This window comes from Sarcophilus harrisii, chromosome 2, assembly GCF_902635505.1.
Source record: "Sarcophilus harrisii chromosome 2, mSarHar1.11, whole genome shotgun sequence".
In the NCBI taxonomy this organism is placed as follows: Eukaryota; Metazoa; Chordata; class Mammalia; order Dasyuromorphia; family Dasyuridae; genus Sarcophilus; species Sarcophilus harrisii.
Window position 1 is genome coordinate 452,212,487 of NC_045427.1, and position 22,866 is coordinate 452,235,352.

The 22,866-nt window shown below is 35.9% G+C and overlaps 1 protein-coding gene across 8 annotated transcripts in view; it reads left to right on the forward strand.

Annotated features, from left to right (window-relative positions):
- The window catches only part of RALGPS1 (Ral GEF with PH domain and SH3 binding motif 1), a 715,060-nt gene that overhangs the window by 537,828 nt on the left and 154,366 nt on the right, over positions 1-22,866 (forward strand). For all 8 annotated transcript variants that reach the window (XR_004232244.1, XR_004232243.1, XM_031954314.1 and 5 more), the window contains 2 exons: positions 14,133-14,270; positions 20,773-20,866. Coding sequence is in view for 6 of the 8 variants with exons in the window: in XM_031954314.1 (XP_031810174.1) it covers positions 14,133-14,270; positions 20,773-20,866 (232 nt within the window). In the remaining 2 variants the exon portion in view is untranslated. The remainder of the gene's footprint in view (positions 1-14,132; positions 14,271-20,772; positions 20,867-22,866) is intronic.

A 22,866-nucleotide genomic window follows, 5' to 3' on the forward strand; every position in this document is an offset into this window, starting at 1 on the left:
TATGGTCACTTAGCCATTAAGTGTAAGAGGTAGGAGTTGAACCCAGGCCAAGTTCTTTCTCCCATACCATACTATCTTTCAGTCTAGTAGGGGAGATCTGTCATAAACACAAAGAAAAATGGTATCTAGGAGAATGTGATAGGGACAAAAGAAAAATTCAGACAAAGTGCTCTATGAACACTTGAGGAAGCAAATGGTATTTGATATTTGGCCAGAGAAAGGCTGGTCATGTAGTCCCTCAAGTCCTGAAAAAAAAATGATAGAGGAACTATGTTGCACAAGACAGCCCAAGGTAGTTGAAATGGCATTAAATTTTAAGTCAGAGGGCCTATGTTCAAATGTTCTGGTATATGACTTTTTTATGACCTTAGCTCAATCACTTCTTCTTTATGGTCCTTAGTTTCTAACTTATAAAATTAGGGAATTGAAAGAGATCCCTAAGCAATTCTAAATCTTATAATCTTATAACAAAAAACTTTGAACCTCTTCTGGGTTAAGGCAAACCTAATAAGCTTGACTTGGGGACAAAATGAAGGCATTTTAAGGGTGAGGTAGACTTGAATTTTTTTATATTCCTCATAAGCAATAGAGAAATAGAGATTGAAGTACACAGCATTGGGATAGGATTGAGACACAAATATACAGGATGGCTTTGTCAGAGAGAGGGGCTGCCTTTTCCTCAGAGGTGGTATTGGAAGGAAAGAGAATGGGGGAAGACATAGAGAGGTTTTGAGGTACAGAGTATAGGAAATATGGGAGCTTGAAATCGATGGCCTGAGCTCTCTCAGGAAAAATAGGTTAGAATATCTACCTATAAACACAGAGAGAAATTTGAAGGTAGCTTTGGGAGATCAATGAGTAAAGAAAAATTTTGCCACAGCTGCTGAGGAGAGTTTTAAAGAGTCAATCATAAAAGAATAAAAGAATTTCCAAGTAGCTGCTGAAACTCAATAATATAATTTTGTAGTGGACCAGCTGGCATTATTGGTATGATTTCCTTCAACAGCTTAGGGGAAAAAGAGAGAAGGTGAATGATGAGTCAGTCTTCAGGATCATCATGACCAGGGTTCAACTGTTCAATAAGGGCCTTGAGTTCCTTCTCCAAATAGGGGGAAGAGAAGAGAACAAGCATTTATATAGTGCCTACTATGTGCCAGACTAAGTACTAAGCAATTTTTTACAAATATCATATCACTTAGTATTCATAACAACACTGAAAGGTAGGTGATATTATCATCCCCTTTTACAGTTGAGAAAAATGGAGCAAGTAAAGGGAAGATTTGCTGAAGGTCACCCAGTTAGTGTCTATGGGATCTGAGGGATGGTGTTAACAAAGATCTAAGCCCCTTGAGATCACACTGTTTTTTACACATGTACTAGTTCAGTAGCTATATCACACCCAGATATCACATAGACAAAGTATACTTGGTTCTGTCAGGCCTGATATTTGGACCTAGTTTTTTTGGCTGTCAGTCTCATATCTGAGGCTTTGGGCCCAGGACAACCATTGAATGTTCATTCATATGTCAAAGATTCATTTAGTCTGTCGTGTGTTAGGGCTATATAGCGTAACTACAATACGAAGTAATTTAAGTATTATGGGAGAAGTATAAGCCAAGTGCTACGGGAGTTTATAAGAAAAAGAGAAGGATTACTCCTGGCCTGAAGGTATAGAGGAAGAAAGATCCAAGGAATTTTTGTGGATATTTAACCTGGGGTCTTAAATAAATGGAATTTTGACCAGTGGAGATTAAAAAAAGAGCATCCAAGGCAGAGGAAATAGTATGATTAAAGACCAGAATAAGGGTTACCAGAGGTAGTGAATCAGACAGATAAGGATACAGTACATGAAGGGAAATAGTGAGAAAAGATAGACGAGATTAGGGTTATATTGTAGAATGCCTGGAAAGACAGATGGAGTTTGGACTTTATCTCATGGAATCATCTGACAGTGAGGAGCTATATCTTTGCTTAAGGGAGTTATATGATCGCATCTCTGATTCAGAAATATTACTCTGACATGAGGTCACAGGAAAGACTAATGAAGCATCAATCAGAAGGCTTCTGGTGAAGTGGTGGATGGACACCCAGATTAAAACGGTGGGAATAGAAAAAGAGGAGAGAATGAATATAATCATCTATCAGTCTTTTAAATCAATTTTATTTCCCTAATTCATACCTGGGCAAATGTTTTTAAACCTTCTAGACCCTAGTACCTACCCATTTCCCATGGTTGCAATGCTCCCAAGGGCAGGGACCTGTCACTAGACACCACAGGTGAGGAGTGTCAAAATGGCAACACAAGATCAATGCAATAAAATAACTGAAATCAAATTGTCTTGATAAAAAGAACTCCAGACAATTTTTTTCTCTAGTTCATGGATTTATCCTCCTGTCCCATCCTGGTTGTTACAACCTATTGTTCTCCTTTATTTATCCCAGTTTTCTTTCTTTCCAATGAACCTAAAGTTCATAAAGGGATGCAGTTTCCACCTCTCTCTTTTCCTCCTATACCTGAAACTGACTCTTACACTATACATTTCCTGAGTGATATAATTGTCTCTGCACCCCCCACAGGCAACTGAGCACTAGACTTTGCTCAGAAAATAGCTGTTGAATAAAATCAATGAATACTAAGATCAGATTTTAAAGTAATAAATGTCAGGTCTTACACCGGATATCAAAAACCAGCAGGAGTCAAGGGTATAATATTGCATCCAAAAAACATCAATGTCCTCCTAGACTGCATTAAAAAAAAGTGCTAATGGCCAGGAAAATGGTGGTAATCATCTTGCTGTCTTATAATCTGGTCCAGCCCTTTCTGGAGTATTTCATTCACTTCTGGGGAGCCACATTTTTGGCACACCCTTGACAAGCTGGAACACATCTAGGAAGACCAGGATGATGAGAGGGGTTGGTATATCATGTTATTTGAAGACTGCTTGAAGACACTCATCCTCAGTACTAGTACTTTATACATGTGTTAGTTCTTCAGTACTAGCTAGTACTTCAGAACTTTAGCCTGAGGAACAAAATCTCTAAAGAAAACCTAAGGCCTATTATGAGGAAGAAAGATTTTTAAATTGATTCTTCTTGGCCCCAAAGGACAAAATAGAAGCAAGGAGTAGAAATTGCAGAAAAGCAGATTTCAAGCTGAAATGAGGAAAAACATCCCAAATTACATTTGTCCAAAAATGGAATGTACGGCCTTAGTAGATCATGAATTCACCACCTCTGGGAGTCATTAAGGGAAGTCATTTGTCTGAGATGTTAATAAGATGTCATGTTTCTGTAATATTTTAATGTTTTTTGGCAATCTCTCTCAAAACAATTTTATGTAGGGAGTATAGGTATTGGGATCTTCATTATTTAATAACACAGTGATTTAGCATTTCAAAGTATACAAAGAACTCTCCATATATGTATACATGAAATATATGCATAAATGATTTTGCATACTTTTAAGACATGATATGCATAAATTCTATACATTTTAAGTTTCATTTATATATATACAGACATGCATGCACACATATACACATATATCACTGAATATTCCCAACAGCCCTATAAAGTAAGTGCTCTAAGTGTTATTAAACCCATTTTATAGATATAGAGACCGGAGCTCCAAGCAGTAAAGGGACATGCCCATCAACCAAGAGAGTAATATAATAGATGAGGGAGCTGAGGCACAGACTAACAAAGTGATTTAGCTCTGGTCATATAGCTCTTAAATATTAGAGCCAGAATAAAAAGCTTTGCCTCCAAAATCCCAAGTCAAATGCTATCTCTTCTCTCTAAAGCTTACTTTTCTCAGATTTAGATATTTTGAAAGAGATCATGTGATTCTTTAAACAGCTTCCCCAACCCATCACCAATCTTGCCGTCCCTGAAAAAAAAATCTTCTCCATAGAATTTTGCTATTGCCCCTTATTAAAATGCAGGTTTTCCTAAAGAGACAACTCATTAAGCCATTGTCAGTCACTTACTCTTTTGTATGAGTTTAGGAGTTTCTTCCTAGCATCACAGATAGTAGAATGGACTTTGATTGTAAGGAGTGAGGGTCAAGAGCAAAAATGAGTGAGGGGCTGTGTTCCTTGAAGGGGCAAGGTGAAGCTGAATTGGTTCTCAGATGATAGACACAACTTGTCATCTTGAAGCCTTTTTACCTTGATAGGGGCTCCCCAGAGCTTCTACTTCCCAGAAAAACCTTCCAAAAAACAGGCATATCTTCATGCCATAATGAGATCACAGAGGAAGTAGCCTGTGTGGGTACCTTTCTGTTCTATTATGGGTACAAAGTTTATTAGATAAAGAGAACTGAGTATGTTGATACTCCCCCAAACCCTTGCACAGTGAATTCTTTCTACTCAGTGTTTCCAAATTGGATTATGCTTTAATTTCTGCCAAAACTGGTTACCAGTTTGCAATCTGTTTTTTCTGGTTCACATATTAGGTGAATCTGGTTTCTTTGAAGCCATTTACCTCTGTTTGTATTTCTGTCCTGATTTATGTCATTAATCAATCACCTGCCCTGTTTTGTTTTGTTTTTAATGCAGAAGGAGGACAAATATGGGCTCTGGACTTGATGTCCTCACCTGAGATCAGCCAAAAAGCTGTGTGGGCAAAGGGGTTTTCTAGGCTCAGAAGTCCCTACAGAAAGAATGAAAGCCCCTTCTTGGATTTTCCAGGCCTTCTATCTGATATATAAACTAGGAGGGAAAAAAAGACAATAGCAGAAAAACTTATTTGTGGTTTTATGCCATTGTGATGTGTCATTTTCTATATGTAACTCCAGAAGAAAGCAACTCCATCCTATCAACTCAAGAAAAATAATTCTGGGTCCCTTTAATATTATTATAGCACAGAATAAGGAGCAACAGTATCCCTTTCTTACAGATGAGGAAATTGAGGCTTGGAGACTTAGAGACATGAAATGGCTTGTCCTGATCACCCAGAAATTAAACATAAGAAGCAGACTTGGGATCCTGGTCTCCTGATTCTATGTACAAAGCACTTTCTACCATACTGCCTCTCCAACAATGCTTCATCAATTAAAAAGAACTAGTCATCTAACTTTGACGTAAAAACCTCCAATGACAGTTTTCACTACTTTTCAAGGCAGACCATTACATTTCCTAATTGTTAAGAAGTTTCTCCCAAATCCCAGCCCAAATCTGACTCACTTTAAATTGCAACTGTATGCCCTATTTTTTTTTAATTCTGGGACCCAAAAGAATAAGTCTAGTCCCCTTTATGTACAACCTTTGAAATTTGGAAGCAGTTATGATTATCCTCCAAAGTCTCCTTTTCTAGGTTATACACCTCTAGTTTCTTTAATCAATCCAACTTCAATAGCCTGTTTTTTTTCATTTCCTAACTTTTCACTTTTCCTGGATAAGCTAAAGCTTTTCAGTAGCCTTCCTAAATCAAACAGAATAGTTTAAATGGGGTGTGATAATCTTACAATAAGCTAGAATTATTACCTCTTTCATTCCCCAAACTATTACTTGGGCTAATTCAGTTAGCTATAAAATTTGTATCTTTTTGGCTACCATATCACACTGATGAAAGACGTCATGACATAGTGAATAGAAAGGACCCCTTTGGAGTCAGGAAATCTTTGTTTTAAATTCTGACTCAGATACAGACTAGCTGGATGACCACAGACAGATGGTCAAACTTCTATATGCTACAAGCAACTCTCTAAAATTCTGACTCACTGATGAGTTTTTTATCTGTATTGGTTGAAGGTATTTGAACCCTTGGAGTTGATATGCCTGGAGATACAGATAAATAAATACAGAGGGGGGGGGCGGGTATACCTTGCACAGTACCTCGCACATTATTTTCATAATAATGTGCGAGGTACTGTGCTCTGGAGACAGAAATACCAAAAATGAAAACCAATGTTCCTATGTCTCCCAAAATCTAACATTATACTTACATATTATACAACACATGCAAAGATAAGCAAATACAAAACATATGCAAAGTTATTCAAAGTAATTTAAAAAACGATAGGAACGCTAACTAGGAGGATGAAGAAAAGCAACATGTAGGAGGTAGCACCTGGGCTGTGTTGTAAAGGGAGCCAGAGATGCTAAGAAATGGATGTAAAGATGGAATATATTCCAGACTTGGGGGACCATGTATGATAAATGTACTTTCTATGGCTTAAAACAGGAGTGATAAAAATGCTTAACATATCAGGCCTTAGAGAAAATCACTTAGGACAGAACTTTTGACATTAGATATTAATTATTAACCAAAACTTTTTGAGTTCAGTTATTCATTTGTTATCATGCAGTCTACCTCATGAATACCATGAGGCAAAGATCTTGCTGAAATAGCAATATATTATGTCTTTAGCATTTCCCAGTTCTATCCATCTATTAATTCTATCACATAAGGAAATGAGGTTAGTCTGGCATGATTTGTTCTTAATGAACCCATGCTAGCTCATAACAATCACAGCTTTTCTTTATATGTGCTCATAAACCATCTGTTTAATAATCTATCCAGAATCTTGCCAAGAATTGACATTAAGCTCACCAGCTAATGGTTCACAGTATTTACCACCCTCCCCTCTTTGCAAACTATGACAATGTTTGTTGGTGCCCACTTTCACTGGGTCTGCCCTAAAAGCCACAGTTTCTCATAGAACACTTAACAAAGATTCAGCAGTTACATCCATAAGATTTTTGAGTACTTTAAGATATAATTAGTCCAGGCCTGCTGCTTTCAATTAACTGAAGGGAGCTAGGTGCTTTCTTACTGTATCCTTACTTATCTCAATTTTCAATTCCCTGTTAAACATTTTCTTCATTGTGCTTCCAATCTTGAAATAATGTCCCTCTTTTATTCAATTAGATTTTGCTAAGTATTTATTATGTGCCAACTATTGTGCTAGATGTTTGCCATCTAAAGAAAAATAAAATAATTCCTTCCCTCAAAGATCATATAATCTACTTTGGGGGAAACAACATGTACTCATGTTAGAAAATACAAAACCTAGTCAAAGTAAATAGGGAGTAATTTCCATGGAAACCAGGCTAGCAACATAATAAATGTTTTAATAAATGCTAGCTGATTGAATGCCAGTACTGACCAAATTGACATTTACTACTAAGTGCCACCCATAATCTATAAATATATAGATATGTGTCCCTTCTTTTCCAGTAAAGGATATCCCTTATTAGTCTGCCTCTCCCATTGCTATATAATCTGTTATTTTTTGTACATGTAAAACTGTCCTGTTTTTCCTTACTTTTGAGTGTGGAAAACCTGCTCACTTATTGATCCTAAAGCCTTCCTCCTGAGCATTATATCCTTTGTCCCCACTGGATATCTGTTCATATCACACTGTATTAACATTAACATTGCAACGGTAGGATTTTCAGCCCTACAGAGAAAATTCCCTAACTATGACTCTTAAGATTTGATTTCTATAAACAATCAGTTCTCAGATAATCATCATATACTACTTTTCTATCTTTTATCTTTGTTTGACTTTTTTTCAAATTCCTTTCATCCAAACTTGAGACCCTATGTCTCCTAAAAAATCCTGGGATGACCAAATTGAGCATCCCTCTCAGCATAAATCTTTCTTTTTTCTTTTTCCCAAGGGTCCCCTGGAAGAGTACAGCTGCTTTCCTTTTGCAGCCACCACCTGTTGCTTCCTACTTAGGGTTTCTATCCTCCCATGACCTGCTGCAGATGAAAATGCCATCTCCCAACTTCTCCTTTAATCTTATGCCCCTGAAATAAATGTAAAACCATAAAGTGTTCTCCTATTCGTAATAAATGAGAAATAAATGGAGCAAAAATTACTCTTCTTATCCACTCATATGCATACATACACATACATATATACCCCCTTCTCTTTTTTCACTTTGATTGTGGAGACATATGGTAGTTTATATAGAACAAATCCATCTTCAGTTGCACAAAATGTCATTTAATCTACATTTAAGATTAAACAAAGTAGCATATACTTACATTTGAAAAGAAAACAAGATCTGGATTATCCTGGGAATACATTCATAGAAATTGGGCAGGGTCATTGTATAAGGTACAAGAGGGAACTTGTGAGTTAGGAGTAAGAAAATCAGAAGTTCCTGGCACTAGATGGAACATGAAAAATTTATAAGCTCCTTCACTCTGAGCCCTCAGCTAAAAGGTGATGAAGTTGAGGTCATATGGGTTTTCTACCCTTTTTTTCCACTTCTTGCCACTCACCATCCTCAGTTCTACCATCATAGAACCGATTCTGAACAATTCCTCAGGTGACAAGAGAACCAGGTATTGATAAAGCTGGGAAAGCTGTTCAATTCATCAGTAAAAAAGCAAATGTTTACTATATTTCATGTAATTGCTAACCACTGTAATTTAAAAGACAGAGAAAAAGCCTTCAGGAAGCTCATATTCTAATGGAAGGGAAAATATGAAAAATTCTAGTTACATAGGACACACACAAAAATAGGAGGGAGTCTCGGAGAAAAAGGAATTAGTATTAGTGGGAGACAAGGAAATGCTTCCTACAGAAAGTAGGATATAAACAGAGTTCTATAGACAGCTAAAGAGAAATAAGTAAGGGGGAAGAATATTTCAAGGGACAGCCAGTGCAAAGGGTGAGAGATGGGAAATGGAGGATCACATGTGAAGACCAGTAAGTAGTAGGATAATGCAGCTGAATAGCCAAATATGGGAGGAAGGGATAAAATTTAAGAATCCTAGGAAAGTAGAAAGAGACTATATTATAAGAACTTTAAATGACCAAAAGAGAACTTTCATTTACTCTAGAGGCAATAGGGAATAGCTAATATTAGAAGTGAAGGGAAAAAAAGTGACTGGGTCTTACCTGTGTTTTGGAAAAAGCACTTTGACAGCTGAGTCAATGATGTATTGCAGCAAAAAGAGACTTGCAAAAGAAAGTAAAAATAGAGAGCTATTGCAATAGTCCAGTTGAGAGGTGATGAAGATATAAACTAGGTTAGTGGCTGTATCAATTGATAGATGGGAACATATATGAGAGATGTTGTGAGACAAAAACAATAAGATCTAGCAATGAATTGGTTACATTTGGTAAGTGAAAACGAAGAGTTGAAAATTGTATGAATTGTGAAATTGAGTTACTGAGAGAATGATGGCATCCTCATTTCTAGCAAGGAAGTTGAGAAGAAAGCAGGGCTTAGGAAAGGATGGATGATGAGTTTCATTTTTGAAATGTTGAGTTTGAGTTGACTGTGAAACATCCAGTTTGAGGTATTGCTGAGCTGCGGTATCCAATAAGTAGGAAAAAGGAAGGTATAGAACAGAAAATAGGGAAATCCAAAGTAGTAATGCTGGTGAGGTAAGTAATGGCCCTGTGGTTACCAGCTAGTCCTAAATGGCTGCTAATATAAAAGGTACGTGTGTGTGTGTGTGTATGTGTGTGTGTGTGTGTGTGTGTGTGTGTGTGTGTAAAAATCACATTTCATCAATAGAGACTTTGCTTTTAATTTTCTATCAATAGTTATTCATTTATGTTGACAAATTCTAGCTCTCTGGAACAAACACTTTTAGAGTTCTTGGCTCACATATGGGGATAGTTGGTAAAGGTTAGAAATTTAGGTTGTAGCATTGGAGCAAAGCAGTAAATGATGGTGAATTGCTCTTAACATTTAAGAATCTAGATGATTTTCTTAAGTGTTTTAGAGAGTTTTATTTACTTATCAAAGAAATAGACCCAAAGTTAGGGTTAGTCTGTTTGTATTCATTTCAATACTTGAAAGATCTGCAATTTGATCTATGTGGGTAGTTCCTCTACAGAGAAAGCTCACAGCCTCTTAGTAGTCTGTCTTCATGAGTTACTGCAGCCAAAAGAATTCATCACCCAATGGCCAACCCTCTGGTGTTTATCCTCTCCCCATTTAGCTCGTCTGGTTGTTGGATGACAGATACTGTCTGTTGCCAAGCCTATACTCAAATCCTTTCCAGTTCGGTAGGAACAAACAGAGCTTATGTTGTCTCTTCTGGTCTAGTCTGAAGAAACCCAAGGTTACCACCAAAGAATGATTAGTAGCATCTCTGAGAAACCCACATCATTCACAGAAATTTAAAGTTTTCTTAGGGAATTACAGTTATGTATGAATGTCTGTGTGTTTCTATGAAGGGGAGAAGTAAGACAGAAGTTTGAGGGCCAACGGTTGAAATCATCAATGCATGGTCAGAAACAAAATAATGCAAAGAGAGAAAAAAATTTGGAGTGATTCCCTCCCCCTTCTTTTATCTTCAGCTACTGGGAACCTCTTAGTTTATGGGTGCTTTTCTGAGGGATAGAAAGCACCCCCAGATTGTACTGTGTCCTTGTAGTCTTCCTCCATTTCATAATGGGTATTTACTCCTTCCCCAAAGGCACCACAACCCAACTGACTTGTGGATAGAGATTTTTCAGAAATATTGCAGAATGCATTCATGTTTCAAATAGGGGAAATACTAAAAGTAAAACTATAAAGGTATCTAGCCTCTACTCCTGCATCACTAACTGGTTTTTGGACATCTAGAGCTAGATTTCTGTATACACCTCACACTCAAAATGTCTAAAATATCCCTTTATTTTTCCCTCCAATTTCTCTATTACTCTACCACTCTCAGTCACTTAGATTCATAACTTGGGTGTTATCCTCAAATTTATATTTCTGCTTACACAGAGCTTGTCATCTTAACCTTCACAACATCCCTCATACAGAGTCAGTCTCTTCTCTCAATTCACATAGCTATTCAATCAAGTCCCCATGCCTTCTCACCTGGATTATTCAGTAGCTTTCATGTTGTTCTTCCTATCTCATCTCTTAATGCTCTGAATCATTCTCTACTCAGCTGCCAAAATGATTTTCCTAAAGCATAGATCTGGTCATGTCACCCTTTTCTATTCAATAACCTCTAGTGACCACCTGTTACCTCAATGATCAAATATAAGGTCCTTCTATTTGCCATATAAAGCTCTTCACACAGCCATTCATCCAGTTTTTTATACTTAATTTTCTTCTACAAAGTCTATCATCTTATCTAGCTTCAACTGTCCTGCTACTTACTGTCTTTCTCACACAACATTCAACTTCCCATCTCTGCACCTTTGTACCAGCTATGCTCCAAACCTACAATGTTCTTCCTTTTTACCTCAGCTTCTTAAATTCTATAGTTTCTTTCAAGTGTTAGATAAAATTTTTCTTTTTGCAATAGCCTTCATGGTAGTAATTACCCTCTGAGATTTCCTTTCATCTATATCTCATGTATGTTCATAGTTATTTACATGTTCTCTCTCTCTCTCTGATTAGAATATGAGATCATGTGAAAGCAAACATTGCATTTGCCTTTATTTGTATTCCCAATACAATGCCTTAAATATAATAAAAGCTTGCTGATTAACTGACTGAAGACATTTAAGGATCCATCCAACTTTTGTATTTTATACTTTCATATTGATCTGATTATAGATTCATATTCTAGTCATGCTCCCCTTTAGCAAAGAGAATAGCTTCCTTTTCTTTAGAAAGAGGAATAAATAAGGAGAGAATAGGTAAAGTCTTAGAAGAATTATGAACTATGGGGTATATGTTGATGACAGGGAGATGATGACAGATTACCTAGATTTTCCAACTAAAATAAGAATCAAGGACTTCTATAAGGAGGGTGAAGAGGAAGAATTAAAGAAGAGAAATAATAGTCATTAAGAAGGGGTGGAGTAGAGTCAATCAAAGAAGAATAAAAGTTTTTCTGTACAACAGTGAGTACTCAGTTGAGACTATCATGTAATTGACCCAGTCAACATAGTGTTGTGATGCGTCCAACTTTCCAAGGGTTGTTGATGAAAATAGAAATTGTAAGATAATTTCTTAATAGATCAAGAAATATACATCAAGACAATATTTAAGATACCATCTTGCATGAAAAATCCTGTGTTGATGGTGCTACAGAAATATCAATAGTCCCCTGTGTTGTTGGTGGAACTATAAACAAATATAAAGTTTTTGGAGAACAAGTTGGCAATTACAAATAGGAGTCATAAAACTGATGATCATAGGATCCTTGGACTATGGTCCAAATATATTACTAGAAGAACAGACAATGACCTCAAAATGATCAAAGAAGAAGAGGATAACTATATACAAAAATATTATGGCAACTTTTTGGTGGTGGCAAAGAACTAGAAATAAGGGGGTACCTATCATTTGAAGAATAGCTGAACAATTGAAATACTATTGTGTTGTACGAAATGATGAAGGGGATAGTTTCAGAGAAACTTGGGAAGACTTGGTATTCTTATTTACTGTGCCAACTAGTTACCCTAAGAAAGATTGATCGTGACTTTTATTGTTCAGTTTATCTAACTCCTTGTGACCCCATATGGGGTTTTCTTGACAAAGATACTGGAATGATTTGCTATTTCTTCTTCAGTTCATTTTACAGCAGAAGAATCTGAAGCAAACTGGATTTAGTGACTTGCCCAGAGTCATAAGCTATTAAATGTCTGAAACTGAATTTGAACTCAAATCTTTCTGATTCCAGAAAGTCCAACATAGACCAACAGAGACACTCTATCCACTGTGACATCTAAGTGTCCCCAAAATTGATATAGTTGCTTTATTTATAACAAAAATTGAAGGAAATGATTGGGAAATAATTAAATACATTATGATATATCAATAAAATAGATAATTATGTCACTTTAAAGAGAAGGACATGTATAAAGAATCCAAGAAGCTATAAAAAGAATCATGTGGAAACAATGCTTTAGGAGAGGCAGCATAGTACAGGGGAAAGTGAACTGATTGACTCCAGAATCAGAGGACTTGAGTTCAAATTCCATCTCTGATAAAAGGTCTGGACCAGATGAGGTTACTTCTCAGAGATTATTTCTAGCTTTATACATCTATGATCGATACAATATTGCAAAGTAAGAAAATATATAATGGGTTTTTTAAAAAAAGGAAAGAGTTCAGTTAGGATACAAATAGTACAGGAATGATAGTAAGATCTGACTTTTATTTGGTACTTTAAGATTTATAAAGCATTTTATATGTCCTTTTTATAACATAGACCAAATGTATTTTCATTTAGTAAAGCATATGCTGTTTTTAATGAAAATGTCAATATTTTATAATTTGTCACTTTATTTGGTGACTTGTCCTATATTTAGTTTGATTGCCAAGATTTGTTGTGGATATTAAATAAATTATTACTCAATAAGAAAGATATCATCAAGGACATCATGTATGTCTAGAAAAGTACATAGACTGGCCATGGAACAAGCATTAGGAATAAGAAATAGATATCATAAGTGCCTTATTGGTATTTGTGAAATAGTAAAGGATATCAAAACGGGTGAATTAGTAGCTCTGCTATGGAGTATTTTATGGAAAGTCATAGACAAGAATCATATTAGATAAGAAGGTATGAAGGGCTCACACATTACTGAAATCACAAATCTTTTGACCTATCAAAGAAGTCTATATGGTATTGTATTTCAGATTCTTTGAGGGAATGGACCATGTCATATCCAGATTTGGACACATAGCCCACTGTACCCGGTATAGGGCTTTGCATATTTTTAGTATTCAAAAAATACCTATTGGAATGAGCAAATGAGGGGATGAATGAATGATTTTTAACATTCTTTATTTATAACATTATATATAATATAAATCTATTATTTATAATATAAAAATACTATACTTTTATATAAATTTAACAAAGTATAGGCAATAAATCAATTTTCATGGGCTAATGAAATTTCTCAGTGGGTACAACCCCAAAATTATTTTCACTGCAAACTTAAATGAGTTTAAAATTTGGTCAACTTTTTTTAGCAGATGTTAATTTTTAGTGCTGCCCAGATACTTCCCTTGCAGTTGACTGGCTTATGAATAAAATGAGAACTGGCCATTAGAACTGAACTGCCAGGCCTTCCAAACATTTGAATCATGTTCTGCTTTTCTTGTGGGAGAGTAGAAGGAGGGGAGGGGGAGGTGATGAGAGAGAGGAGACAAGCAAGGGAAGTTTATTTGCCTCTATTTATTTCTGTGATGTCATTTCCCTTTACACTGAAGGTAGCTCATTTCATGTTCTTATATTGACTTTCATTTCAGGAATTTATCTTCTGGATTTAATCTACATTGATTCTGCATACCCAGCTTCAGGAAGCATCATGGAAAATGAACAAAGATCTAATCAGATGAACAATATTCTGCGAATAATAGCTGATTTACAAGTCTCCTGTAGCTATGGTTAGTAATTTTTATATGTTAGTGTTTTCCTCTTTTCTCCAGCACAAAACAGTAAAAAGTTTGTACTAAAGTGCCTTCCCCACCAGAAATCTTTAGGTTCTATCATCATCATCATCATCACCACCACCACTATTAATATTTCTGTAGAGCTCAAAACTTTCTCTACAAAAACCCACTGAAGGAGGGAATATCTCCATTTTACAGATGAGGGAATTGAGGCACTAAGATCATATACATAATAAATGTTAGAGTGGGATATGAACTCAGGCAGTTCTCCTGAATCCAAGTCAAATATACATCTCTCCACATTTCCCCACCCAATATAAATCTTCATTTTAATAATGGAAACAGATGCTGTAGGAATTCATGGAAAAGCCAAGAAGACGTTACTGCTGCCAGTTTCACTCCTCTGCTTCCTTCCATGGATATAACGATGACATCATGGAACATAAAGACATTGTAGTTTAGTGGAAAGAGAATTAGATTTGGAGAAAGAAAACTCAGATTAGAATCTTGGCTCACCATTTGCTAAAGACATGACCTTTTGTTGTCCAGCCCTATATTTCCCTACCTGAAAGTGTTGGGTTGGCTAGGTGACTGCTAAAATCTAACCCAGAAGTTAGAAGTGATAGTCTTCCATATAGCAGAACACGCTTTGATTCCCCCTTCTCAGCTCACCATAGCAACCACCAGTGAAGTGTTTGGACCCAGCTTAGTGAGTGTTTGAACCAATGTATTTCCCCAACATCCCAGATGTTGTTCTATTGACATTTGATATTGTGTTCTGGAGGATTTTCGTTGAGCACAAAATTATCTAAGAATATGTGTGTAGAAGTAAAGAATGAAAGAGAAGACTTGTTTTTAACTCATAGTAAGTGCCATCCTGGGATCTCCAAACCTTATTTGGAATTTAGGAACCAAAGGAAATTTAGGGAACATTACTTAGGGAAATTGTAAAGGGAGGCATGTCTCCTGCTGCCCTTCACCCTGGTCATTCATCTGGAGTAGTCATCTCTGGGTGCCACAAGTTTAGAATGGGCTTTGACAAACTAGAAGTAATCCAGAAAGTGATCAAAGGCCCAGAAACCTTGCTATAGATAAACTATTTAAAATGATGAAGGTTAGTTTGGTTAAGTAAGTCTGGAGGAAAGAAAGCTTGGTAGAGACGTGATGTCTTTCTTCAGATTCTGAAGGGCTGTAATAGAGAAGTAGAATAGAGAAGTAGTAATTGAGTAGAACTTGTTCTACTCAATTCAGAAGAAAACAATTCTTTGAGTGGAAATTGTGGAAAGGCAGATTTCCATTCATTATAATTGCTAGAAAAGTCTTCCTTAATAATTAAAGTGCTCCAAAAGTAGATTGAAATGCCCTGGGGTAAGGGGGTGTTCCCCATTATGGGAGAATTTGAAGTAAAAGTGAGATGAATACTTTTCAGGGATTTACTGAGGGGATTTCCACTTAAGTAGTGATTGGACTCTTTTCCCTCCCAAATCCCTTATGCCTTTAAGAGTCTATGATTCCATGATTACTTTGGTGCATTAGAAACCTAGCCTTTGTTTTCTTTCAAATAACTTACTCATAGCTTTTTTTCCTATGTAACTTTCCTATTTTAAAACTTATTAATAGAATCCTACCTTTATAAATGGAATATGCACAGACTCTTGGGATAATAGAATGTTAGAGCTGGAAGGATCTCTGGAACATTAGAGGATTAGAACATGGAACATACAAGGCTAGAGTTAGGGCCTTACCATATAGAATTTTAAAATACAAAACTTAGAATGTCAGAACTGGAAGGGACAGTATTGAAGAGTCCCAGAATTTCAGAATTAAAATGGTTCTTGAAGGTCATCTAGTCCAACCTCTCTTGCACAGGAATCCTTTTAATAAATTTGTTTTGCTGCACAACATGATATATATTCCTAGCAAAATCCAATGATAATAATAGTAACTAATAAAAGGATTTATATATCAACCTTACTCACCACCTACTCCTAAGTCTAATGACTAATTATTTGGATATTTGTTTTTAGCTCGGAAAATTCTTTAATTTTAAAAATCAATGAAGGGTGTACGCTTTTAAAATTGATTGGGAGAAGAGGCTTGGAGGTTGAGGTAGAGCGAGGGGAATGATGGGTATGCAGTTTTCTGAAAAAAAATACATACCACAGACTTGAAGTTGGATCTTTATTATTGACTTTTTCTCCATCCCTTCCTTGTGTCTAGTCAATTAACAAAGCAATAAATTAAACTGTGATTTGTAGAGTTTGTCCATTTCTAAAATATAAATGCTCACACTGAAAATTTAATAATCAGATCTTCTGAGTTCTTTCCAGCTGCCTCCAACATACTGACAATGGGAGGCACAGCCAGTGCTTTTATCAGTAGAAGGAAGTCCTGATGGTGAACATTCCCCTTGCCAAAGATGATTGACTCCTACTCTGTAATTTAGCCTTAGGGAGTTGCCTAACTCTTTGGAAAATTCTAGATCCGAGTAGAAAATGAGAAATGTGATACTGTGGATAGTATTTAAGTCTAATGTGAAGGCTCTAAGGAAAAGCCTGCAACAGGAAAGAATGGTCCTTGAATATTGATTAAGCATAGATTCCCAGGAGTAGTGCCTTCCCTATGAAGGCCATCAAAGTGGATAATTAAACTTAGGTTATACAGCTCATGTTTATTCTTAAATTAAGAGGATTACGATGATTGCTTGAGAAATAGATTCAGCACAGTCTGTGCCATCAAGAAAAAATAAAACTCTCAATCCTTTGAGGCAAATATCCTAAACAGCAGTATTTTTAATGCCAGGATTTGGGGACAAGTTTTAATTTATTTTATCAAACCGTCCAGTGGTGGAATTATTGTTGAGATCTCTAAAAATAAGTTTATATCTAGTTGCAAAGCATTTTATTATCTATTATCTTATTTGATTATATCTTGATAATCATTTGAAATAGCTATTTCAAATCCCATAGAGTAAGGGAAGATGAAAACGAACAGCCTACTATGTGCTAGGTGCTGAGTGCTTTACAAATATCAAAACAATTCTAAGAGGAACTATTTTTATTCCTATTGTACAGATGATAAAATTGAGGCAAAGAGAAGTTAAATGATCTGGGGAGGATCACATAACCATTTAGCAAATGGCCAAATATGAGGCCATATTTGAACTTCTGCCTTCTGGAGTCCAATCTCAACATTTTAGCCATTGTGTCAAACTAAAGCTCAGAACTAAGGTGATTTTTCACCTGGGACTGAACACAGGTGTCCTGAATCAGTCATTCAGTCAATAAACATTTATAATATACCTACTATTTCTACTGGGTGCCAGGCATTATATAAGTGGTAGGGATTCAAAGAAAAACCAAAGACAGTCCCCATCCTCCTGGAATCCAAGCCACATATTCTTTCCAGTGCAATAGACTTCTCTTTGACCAAGGCTGTAGTACTTAGCTTTGGAGCTCATCCAGAAAAGGTGACCAAGTATAGAAGAGAACTAGAATCTAAAACACTTGAAGAATCTAGAGGAACTCAATGTTGAACTTCAATTTTCTTCATCTGTAAAATTAGAGCAAGGACTAAATGACTTTTTAAGTTCCTTCCAGATAAATCCAGTGATCCTATGAACTAGGAATTTTTAGAGGAAATGAAAATTAGTATGCTATAGTACATATGGTAGCAGGGGTCTTCAAACTATGACCCTTGGGCCTGATGTGGTAGCTGATGACGATTATCCCCCTCACCCAGGGCTATGAAGTTTCTTGATTTAAAGGCCAACAAAACAAAGTTTTTGTTTTTACTATAGTCCGGCCCTCCAACAGTCTGAGGGATAGTGAACTGGCCCCCTATTTAAAAAGTTTGAGGACCCCTGCGAATATGGTATATATAGTTGAGTATCAAATGCAAATAGAAATGGACCCCTGCCTGCCACATAGTGACTTAGAAAATCACAAATTTACGTTATCTGTGTTCTATTGTGTTTTTGTTTATTTTGTTAAACGTTTTCCAACAATAATTTAATCTAATTTAATCTTAGGGGAATGGCCTTGAATTTAACCTTTCAGTTATAGTGAATAGAGAATTGGCCTTGAAAACTGGAAGACAAAAAAAAAAAAAAGACCAAAAAAAATTACTTAATAGCTGTGGGACCCCAAGCAAGCTACTTAACCACAGTTTCCCCCCCCCAAAAAAAAACCTAGAAGACCTGTGACATATTTTGTTTGGGAAAAAGTGGTTCATTTTCTTTGACTATACATATTTGTAACAGTTTTTTTTATTATTGTTTTCTCAATAGAGAGGAATATGTGAAGAGCAAAGAATGAAATTCTGAAAATTTAATTTAAAAGAAAAGAAAATATTTTCATTTAAAAAAAAAAAGAAAGAAAAGAAAACTAGAAGGCCTAGATTCAAGTTCTAGCTTTGACACATACTGGCACTGTGATCTGAGGAGTATTGTGGGTGACTTGATAAGATTACATCTTTTAAAAAAATTTACTAACTAATCATTTAAAATTTAATTTAATTTATTGAGTTCATAAACATTTGTTTTCTTTCTCATTCATCCAAACTCTACTTATATTTGAAAAAAGAAAAAGTTGTAGAAAAGGTGCTGACATGCATTGGAAGAAGGAATTTCCTTACCCAGGACTTCCTTTTAATACTGAAATTGCCCATTTAGAAAATATTCACTAAAGAAAAGCTTAGAAGTGACATAATTATTGTCCTTTAAATATTTTAGTCTTGTCATATGGAAGAAGAATGAGTTATTCTTCTAGGTTCAATAGAGCAGAATTGTGGGCTATAATAAGAGATATAGATTTTAATTTCATTAAGGAAAAATTTCTCAGCAATAAAAGTTGTCCCAAAATGACATACATTATATCAGGAGGTAACAGGTTATCTATCACTGGGAATCTCTAAGCAGACGGATGACTACTTGTTGAGGATATTAGAGCAGGGATTCCTGTTTAATTGTAAATTGGATTGCATGACTTTTCAGGTTCCTTGCAGTTCTGAGATTCTTATATTCTGTGAATCACTGCAGGTCTTAGGCAGGAAAACCTCCTGATTTTTCTGTGGTTGACCCATTGGTGAGTGAGTCCTGACCTTTTGTTCCTGTTGAAAAATACAGAACGTGATTCACCCAGAACTAACTTAGAGCCCATCTGCAACCTATTGCAGTGGGTAAGGAAGACTAAATAAATGCCTTAAGATAGGGTGACTGTGATTGATGAAATCAGCCCTGTATCAGAGAAGTCTTGGGCTAATAAGAGTTATTTTTTTCCCTAAAATGGAAATTTTTCATAGTTCTTTTGATATCAAAGAGAAAGAGAGAGAGAGAGAGACAGAGAGAAAGAGAGACAGAGACAGAGACAGAGAGACAGAAAGAGAGACACAGAGAGAAGAAAAACCAAAGGAAAAAAAGCTAAGAGAATGCTGACAGATAAACACCTAAAGCTGCTACCTCAGATTCAGCATAGCTGCAAGCGAATCCATCATCTTTCATCTTTTGCCTCTCCCATCCCAATTTTTTTGTTTTTCATAATGGGATTCCCCCTCCCAGAAAATCCATCAAGATCTCAGAATTATTTCTGACTCTTTCCTCTGTCTTTCCACCCCCAACCAATCAACTGCCAAATTCTGTGTTTTCATCTCTGAAATATCTTCTGCATCCATTATCTATTCCCCACTCCTATTGGTACCACAATAGTTCAGGTCTCTGTCTTTTCTTCTAGGACTATTATAAGAATTTCCTAATTGGTCTTTATTTCTCCGGTCTATTCTCTCTATAGTCTGCACTCCACACTTCTTCCAGAGTAATTTTCCTATTGTATTATATATGTCCTTCCTCTTCTCAGAAACCTTGTGTTTTCCCATTCTCTACCAAATAAAATTTAAATTCCTGATCATTTCAATGCCCTTCACCTTCTAGCTCAAACCAACTTTATCTCATGTTACTTCCCTGATTGTACTGTACATTTTAGACGAGGAAAACAGACTACAGAGGGAATAGACTAGAGGTATGAAGTCCAATTAGGCACAACCAAATAGATTACTCTGCATTTTTCATTATTATTCTGCTCTTTTTCCTTTCTGTGACATAATGGCTTCTACCACTATTACTATACCCACTCTTCAGCTAGATTATGAATCTTTCTCTTTTTTCTTCTTTCTTTTTTTTTAATTTTCTTTTTTCAAGTCTTTCTTTTCTTTTAAGCCCCTACTCAGATAGTATCTTCACATGAAACCAACTCTCTCCCTTTTCACTCTCCACCTTTTCATGTGAAAATAGTCTCTCCTTCAGTTTCTGATAGGATTTTGCCTGTACCTCTCCTTTGCACTTACCTCACCCTTCCCTTTCTTCAGTTGAATAGTCATCTCCTTGAGGGCAGGGATTTGTCATTCTTTTTCTTTGTGCTTCTATAGGAATTATAGACTTTTGTTCACTTGAGGAATTGAGCCAAATTTTGTTTTTGAAATGAGTTTTCTTTGATTTTTACAGATCACCTCATAACATTACCACATGTGCAAAAGTATTTGAAGTCTGTTCGCTATATTGAAGAGCTTCAGAAGTTTGTCGAAGATGACAATTACAAGTAAGTCAGACCGTGATAGAAGATAGCCAACCTAAACCTTTGTGTCAGGGTGATTGGAGAGATTCATTGCAGTCTCTCCTGTCTCTTGGTTCTTATGTGGGATAGCTTCAAGCCAAGGGGAACAGGGATTCAACCTATGTGCTAGGAGCACTGTTTTAGATTTTTTGAGATTCCATGGATACTACTAGCACAAACAGATTGTTGTAATATGATGGAAAGAATTCTGGCTCAAAAGTCAGAGAACTTTTGAATGAACAACCATATTTATTGTCTAGCAAGTGTGAAAAGATGGAAAGCAGACACTACTAAACGACTTCATTTGGTTGATTTTATTATCAAATAATTTTTTCATGATATGAAGTCTGAGGTGGGGGAAGATTTTACTATATTGATGTATTAGAATGTTGTTTTTTGGGATTTAGAGACACACTTCAAAATGTCTGGTTAGGTAACACAATTTAGGATATCTCACTGGAATTTTATATCCTTAAAGGCTTACTTGAATAAAATAGAGAAAGAGAAGATCAATGAATTGGGCTTGCAACTTAAAAAACTACAAAAAGACCAAATTAAAAACCCCCAATCAATTGCTAAACTTGAAATTCTAAAATTGAAAGGAGAAATTAATAATATTGAAAGTAAAAAAAACTATTGAGCTAATAAATGAAACTAAGAGTTGGTTTCATGAAAAAACCAATAAAATTGATAAACCTTTGGTAAATTTGATTAGAAAAAGGAGAGAGGAAAATCAAATTAGTAGTCTTACAAATGAAAAGGGAGAACTTTCCACCAATTAAGAGGAAATTAAAGAAAGAATAAGGGGTTACTTTGCCCAACTTTATGCCAATAAATTTGATAACCTAAGCAAAATGGATGACTACCTCCAAAAATATAGGCTTCCCAGATTAATAGAGGAGCAAGTAAATTTCTTAAATAGTCCCATTTCAGAAAAAGAAATAGAACAAGCTATTAATCAACTCCCTAAAAAAAAATCCCCAGAACCAGATGGATTTACATGTGAATTCTACCAAACATTCAAAGAACAATTAGCCCCAATGCTTTATAAACTATTTGAAAAAAATAGGGAATGAAGGATATCTCACTGGATGACACAAATATTTTGGTTTGCTCCATTTGATGATATGACTCAAGATGTCCATCTTAATTAAATCTTGGGGATACATATCTCAGGATATCCCTTTCAGTGATACCTTGTAGTTTCCCACTGAGTGACATGGCTTGAGATATTTCATTAGCTAATATGTCTTGGATCATCCAATGCTATAAAATTTTGTTTACTCTATTCTCTACCTTGAACTGTTTCATTTTATGATGTGTCTCAAGTCCTTTAATTGGTTGACAGTATAAAATATCTCATTGGCTCATCAACTTTAGTTTGTCTCATTTTGTGATATATTTTGGGTCTTCTCATTATGCACAATTTTCAGATTGTCTCATTGGATGACATGTTGTAATGCCGGAGAAACTGAGGCAAGATAGAGATTAGAGTATTTAATATTTTATTTGAAAGGGAGAGATTTACTGGGACCAAATGGATCCATGGTTTTGTCCCAAGGCTGAATGAAACTATCGTCTCCAAAAATCCAGCCAACAATGTGACATATATACACATAGCTGAGACTCAGTAGGTACACCAAGACAGGGGCGGAGTCAGGGTGCTGAGAGCGGGAACATGGGACTAACAATCTGATTCTAACAGGGTGAGGGGAGGTATGGGGGACATCTGATAATTAGGATTACAGAATGGGGAGAAGCACCAACATTTTGATGATGCCTAAGATAGAAGGTCTTTCTCCTTATCTGGATCATCATGATCAGGAGGGAGAGATAGAAACTGAGGCAGAACAATTCAGGAAAACCAAGGTAAGACAATTTAGGGAAACTGAGTTGGGACAATTAGGAAAACTCAATCAGGATGATAAAAGAGAACTCTGGCACAACAACATCAAGAGGTCTGATCTAGGATTTACAATGATAAG